Raw genomic sequence first — 6,525 nt, 5'->3', positions numbered from 1 at the left:
ACCCGCTGCCGTGGCCACCAGCTGTCTGTTTAATCCAGTCCTGCAAGCAGAGTTAATGAGACATTCCTACTTAAATAACCCGGTGCGATTAGAGCCTCAGATCTTTGCACCTCAACAGCTGTGTGTTGTCACCGAGATAAATATTTTAACTGGTCTGGCAATTCCCTGGCTGCCCCGTGTAAGTGGTTGAAGGAGTGGCTATTGTTTCACCAGTTCTTAAAGGGAAATTCAAGTTCTGACAAAACAGCCCTCTGGAAAGGAGCTGTAAAGGGAGAGAGGAAGGTGGCAGGGAAGCTGCTCTTCTAGAAGGCCTTTCTTAACCAGGGCATCGAGCAGGCGGCTGCACAGCCATACCCCGCTGTAATCTCAATCTTGCCACCCCCAGAAAGGTGCGACCCGGCCCAGGGGTGTCGTCCGCTTTGTCACCCAGCTGTGGAAGGCAGGGGGCAGAACAGCCATTCCCGCCTCAGCCCGTGACCAGCATCATCTGGATCTGGCTCTACCAATCGTGGGTGGACAGACGAGCGTGAAGGCTTGGTTTGAAAAACTGGCAGATAGCATTTAATTACCCTTTTTTTTAAGTGTTATTGCTGTAACAGAACGTTGAGTGACCCATTAGGGTGGTAAAGAATAAAGCACATGGAATACTCTGCAAGTAAGATAATCCCCCCCCTTGTTTACAGTACAAAAATTTTATTTTTTGTTAGGATAATTTAAAGTTTAAAACTGAAGTAGACATATTCATTTTACAAACAAGATATTCTTCCATAAGTAGGACCATTAAAAACAGTAAACAAAAAAAGCTATCTTTACAAAAGCTCTGTGCATAGCAACTTCATACCGTATATAACTGACAAAGCAAAAACCCCAAAAAACGACCAACCCCAAAACTATACAGGAGGGAGAAACGAGGCCGTACGTTACAGACGGGGGAGAATGGGCGCTGGAAACCATGCATGTTGGGAGTGTGCAAAGAAAGGGGGGAGTGAGATGCGATACCGAGACAAATAATGGAAAAACCCAAACTCTTCCAAGTCATGAGAAAATTCGTTGTTACTTATCGCAACGCTTTCACCTCTCCAGTGGCGAAAAGGAAAGCTGGGGGGGAATGTTAAACAGCAATCACCAAAAGGGGACAGATCTGCTTCTTACACTGAAAGAATCCTTACATGTAAATTTTTACATTACTGCTTTTCCTTTTTTTGGGGTGCTTTGCCACTGCCAAAGTCCTTCTTCCATGGTCAAGGATTTTGGATTGTATTTATTTACACACATTTTTCTTCATAAAGCTGCCAGTAAGTTCTACGCTCACCTTGAGTACAAGATTTCCATGCATGAGCAAGATCTGTGTTCTAGACCATTTCTGTGTGTAATTTTGTTTGTTTGGCTCAAACCAAAGCAGACGTTTCCCATGTTCCATCAGCACAGACAGCTATGCTCGTTTCTCTACGTCCTTGTTCTGGGGAGGTTTTCTTTGTCACTTGGACTCACGGCTCTCCCACCTGAGCACCCGGGTGGAGCTAATAAAATTGAGTGAAGTGGGAAAGGAATGCTGAGCATTTCAGAACTTTTCCTTTTTTCAGCCAGCCTGAATCTTCCCGAGACTTCAGCGATCTCTTTTATGTGCCCGTGCTGACTAAGCAATAATAGCAAAGAAGGGTTGACAATTAACAGAACAGCTTTTTCCATTAAATGTCTCAATTTTTTTTTAATTGGAAACTTCCCTGATGGAGATTTCTGTAACAAAAAGCTTATTTGTTAGAAAGTGGGAGGAGTTAGGGTAACAGGCTGCTGCTCTTCAGCATGCGGTCGAGAAATTCTGATCTATCTGGAATATTTGCTGGGTGTAGAATTTTGGGTCTGAGCAGAGATAATAGAATTTAAAAGTTGTCTGCACAGTGAAGGGTGGGGGAAAAATCCACCATCTTTATGCTTTAGAGCTGTCTGGGGGTTTTTAGTAGGTCACAATGAGGGGGGAAGGGAGATCTGAGAAAAGCGTGGCCCATCCAGGTAGTTTTTTGACATCTAGGACTCAATGTAATGTTCACTGAAATTTATGGAAGTTTTATCCCAGCTCTCCAATATCCTCAATTCTATTTTTTCTCTGTCCATGCAGAATTCCAAACAGGAATTTGGCCATCCCACTCTTAGCCTTGCTGGGCTGTTGGTACCTCTGAATGAATGAAATATCTAGTGTTTGGTTCGTTGTGTTCTGAATAACGCTGATCAGGTTGGTGTGCCCTGCTGGGTTATCAAAGGTGACCGTCCCACAGCACAGTTACCGCTCCAGACTTCTTACCCCGCCCCCCGCCCCGTTCTTTCCTATTTCAGAGATCTCTTGGCTTCAAGGCTGGTTGCCTCCCTGCCCCCCAGCGCCTGCTACCCCTTGATGGCACCCAGGGCACGCAGAGAGCCTGCAGCGGCAAGGAACTTGCAGCCCTGACTAACAGTGAGTTACTGTATTTCGCCTTTTCTGGAATACAGACACTTTCATAGCCTCACTGTAAGACCCTGACTATAGTCACACATTCCCACCACATGTCTCTTTAAATTTCCTTCTAATTGCCATTTTAGCTGATGTGATAAGCTGCACCTTGAGTTTCAGGAAACACTGAACCCCCTCCACCTATTAAAACTGAATTCAGCAGCATTGAAAAGGCACCTAACGAAGCCCCTACCAAAACCTCCTGGCACAGTCGTGAGTACCTTGCTGCTTCCCAGCAGGGGTACGGCCTTCAGGGGTGACAGGAGGAGCCCAGCTGCAGTGTCTGCCCAGTCCCCTGGCCCCTCTGCTGGGCTGCCTTCTGGTTAAGAAACCTGTTGGCATGTACTAAATACGTTTCCGCTGCACTATGGAAATGGAGCTTCGGGCAGGACCTACTCGCCGGAGTTGGCCCCGGAAGCGGGCTGACAGCAGACAGCTTCCTGCACTGGGCTGTCGACAGGAATGATGTGACCTGCCGTAAAACACACTCCTGTGCCAGAAGCCTGTCCGTGAGGTGAGGGTCTATCAAGACACACAGGCACCACCACGCCGCGTGCTCATGGACCACTGCAGCTGGATTTGAAGCGTGGGTCTAGACAGGGGCTTTCTAGCCTGTCACTAATCCAGATTAGCTCCTCAGCAGCTCCAGATTCCCCCAGCCATGCGGGTTGTCACAGTTGTTCACCATCCCGAGTCCAGCACTGAAGGGAACGCCTCCTACCATACCCAAGGGTCACCAAGAATGCAACTGTACTCACCCATCGATACAGCTGCGGGGCAAATGGACAGGTACAGTTCCAGGGGCCATATATTAAGGGTTTATTTATTAACATAAAGATGTTACCATTGGAACAACTATTCATGCAGCTCTGAACCGTGTGTATTTTAGTGGGGTGTAAGTAGTGCGGCTGATTTTATTTTTTTTTTCTCTAAAAATGGCCTTCCAACAATTGAACTCTTTCAAGTGAGCCCTGGTTTAGTCAGATAACTAGTGATTTTTTTTTCATCAAACTTGTTCTCACCTTCCAATTTCAGGACAGGAGATACAAACAAGAACTAAACTTTTTTTTTTAATGCTAAAATGCAGAAAAATTCAAAGCAATTGATTACTTCTGTGAACTTCAATATATAAATGGAAAATACTTACCATTTTTAATGACTCAGGATAAAAGTGCATAAATTATTCAAATACATATTTACCCTTTATAAATGCACCCTTATATGAAGTATAACTGGACTTACGGTGTTCTAACTACACGGCAAAACGGTACGTTAGAGAACCCTTTCCCTCCTCACTCATAGGCTGAATCTCTAAAATAAACTCAGTACCTCATGAAAACCCGATTTGTTCAAATCCCCAAGAGCCACTCGTTTGCCAGTGGGGTCTTTGAAGCTTACCAGTTAATCTCAGTACCTGAATATTTTAATTGAAACAAAAAATGGAAGGGGGAGAGATGAGGAGGGTGAAAATTCATACATGAACTAGCGACCTGTATACTGCAACGCACGTAAGAGTCTCTGATGGCGTGTTTGTTACTCAGAAGGAATCCTGTACATCCTTGCGCGTGAAGTCAGTGAGAGGGAAGAAGTGAGGAGCAGTTGCAGCAGTAATAATATATCTCAAACTTATCACTACATTTTTGCATCGTTTTTCTTCATTGTACAATTGGAGGGAAAAATCCAAAAGGGGTTTAATTTCTACCTCTACATACAATAAGTTACAAGTTTATTTATTTAAATAATTGTAAAACATCTTACATTTTTTAAAGAGGTTAAACTATAAGCAAATACACACATACACCAAAGTTCCACCATTCGTGTCAGTTTGTCCTAGAAATTCTCTCATGCTGGTACCCTGTTTTGTTGAAATTTTTTTCTGCATAAACTAAATTGATATCTGAAAGGCTCCATAGAAAATAGAAACTTCAACTTTTTCCCCTACAAAGTAAAACAAATTGTATCCAAAATATCAAGCTTGAATCATTTTGCCAATTTCTTTCTCCTTTTAATATTTTACAAATCTGAGGAAGGTTTCGTGTCTTTCAAGAAAGACTTTGCATTTCTGGTTCCGCTCCGCCAGCTGTTGTTCATCCTGGCTCTTGGCTGATTCTTCATTCACAACGTTTTAGGAGTTGATGTGGTTGTGTCAGAAATGTGAAGCAGGTAAAAGATGCAGACTTCTATCTTGTCCCATCCATAAAAAATGTTCCCTTTTTTTTTTCCTGGGCCTGGCTTTCCCCCAAAAAAGAGCTTGTAGTGCTATTTTTTTTTTCTTTTTAGTGGTCCATCACAATAAGTAGTTTTGTGCTGTAAAAGAAAAATGAAAAAAAAGGAGGAAAAAAGGGAAGAGGGAGAGGAGCAAAGCTGCCTCTTCCTTACATCGGGGGAACGACAAGACCAGTCATGGCTGAAAAAGAAAATGGACAAAGGTGAAATTCTGGCACATTTTCAGGGAACAAAACACACTCGAGCCCTTCACCCTTCTGTGTGCAGCCATGTCTCGCAGCAGCGGCCTTCTGAGCCCGTTAACCCAGCCCGTCCGCTTGTTTTCGTGTTTTCATGCTTTAGTGAGACCTCAGAGGGTGAGACTGGCAATGACCACGGCCAAGGGACAGCATGCGAGTTCATAGTAACGTCACCGAAAGCCAAGGCTCGTGGTGGTTCTTGAATGAATAAAGGAGATAGAGAGGGGGTTAATTTGAGTCACAGTATGTGCATTTCAGAAACACCCTTCTGGGTGCCTGCCCTTTCCCACTGAGCTGCTCATTTGCTTGCAGAGAGAGTTATGTTGAGGGTGAGGGGAGACGTGAAAGCAAACGGGACCGTGCCCGGGCACGGCTCACGGGCCCCAGCCGCAGGATTACAAGTCCCGAGTCACTGGAGAAGGACCAGAGCTCTGCTCTGCTAATAGAGTCGCAGTGGGATAATGGACCAGCCTCTCTTTCTCGCTCGGTTTCCCCCGTGTGTCGGAATCGCTGTAGTCTTACCTGGCACGTTCCCAGAACGCTGGGCTTATGTAAATTATTTATTAGTCACTCTCCCTGCCTTTAATTGGAGCTATAGCTTCCTGTCTGACAACAGCAACAGTTGAGGCAGCCTGGAACTGGTGCTGTTCCCGAAGGGTTCGCAGGGTAAGTTAAGTTGATACGTATTTATATAACAAATGAGTGAGTCATATTTTCAAAGAGGCCTCAGTGCAGCGCAAGGTCCTAATCCTGCGAAGATTTATGGTCACTGAAATTAATGGGATTATTCATGTGTTTAAAGCCCTGTCCTCGGAGAATTAATTTCGCCCTTATCTTCATAGTGTTTAAAAAAATGCTTAGGGCAAGATCCTCAGCTACCACCACGCGTTTACTGGAGCTGTGTTGACCTTAGACAACTGTGGATGTGGTCTGTGATTTCATGCAGCGGGGAAGTAAACATTTTCCTATTTTGTAATGGACACAGGCTAAACGTTCCTGCCAATTCTGGCAGACAGTTGAAAGAGAAAGTGAAACCAAACGATCTTAAGTCAAATACCTACTTTTTTAATTGCGTGGGAATTTGCTATTGTTTTTCAAGCAGACAATTTACATAACCCTACATAAAGCAGGTAACGTGTGTATGCCTGTTTTGGGGGGCAGCTGCATAAGAAGAAGAGAGAGTTTCTGATAACACTGAGGAGGCTGCTCCTTTCCTTCTCCTCATCCCCAAAACCAGAAAATGCTGCTGCTGGTTTCTCCCTGCACGTTAACCAGGTGCCTGCCTCTCCACCCCCCAGGGAAGAAAGCCTGGCTGGAGCCTTGCACTGGTGCCCTCCTCCAGATTCTGCTGGGCTGGGAGAAGAGGGAAGCAGTGCCCTCAGTCAGCTGCCGGTGCCGTCCGCAGGGATCCCAGTGGCACAGTCTGCCTGAGCGCTTCCTAATCCGCTTCAGGCGAAATCACCCAGGTTAGCTCAAAGAACTTAAACTGTTTGTCTCCGGTAACCTGGCTGGGGCTTTTGCCTGGAGCAAATAAAAGAGCTCCACAGCCAGTGCCTGGCCGGGCCGTACCCCCGG

At 45.2% G+C, this 6,525-nt stretch overlaps 1 protein-coding gene across 1 annotated transcript in view; it reads right to left on the bottom strand.

Moving 5' to 3' along the window:
* Positions 1 to 4,356: 4,356 nt before the first annotated feature.
* Positions 4,357 to 6,525, bottom strand: part of EBF2 (early B-cell factor 2) — a 30,644-nt gene continuing 28,475 nt past the window's right edge. Inside the window, exon 10 of the mRNA XM_010132076.1 lies at positions 4,357 to 4,892. Coding sequence (XP_010130378.1) covers positions 4,861 to 4,892 — 32 coding nt within the window. The 3' untranslated portion in view covers positions 4,357 to 4,860. The remainder of the gene's footprint in view (positions 4,893 to 6,525) is intronic.

The sequence above is a fragment of the Buceros rhinoceros genome, unplaced genomic scaffold (assembly GCF_000710305.1).
Source record: "Buceros rhinoceros silvestris isolate BGI_N320 unplaced genomic scaffold, ASM71030v1 scaffold17212, whole genome shotgun sequence".
NCBI classification, from domain to species: domain Eukaryota; kingdom Metazoa; phylum Chordata; class Aves; order Bucerotiformes; family Bucerotidae; genus Buceros; species Buceros rhinoceros.
The sequence above is the reverse complement of the archived record's forward strand: the minus strand, read 5'-3'. Positions and strand labels throughout refer to the sequence as shown.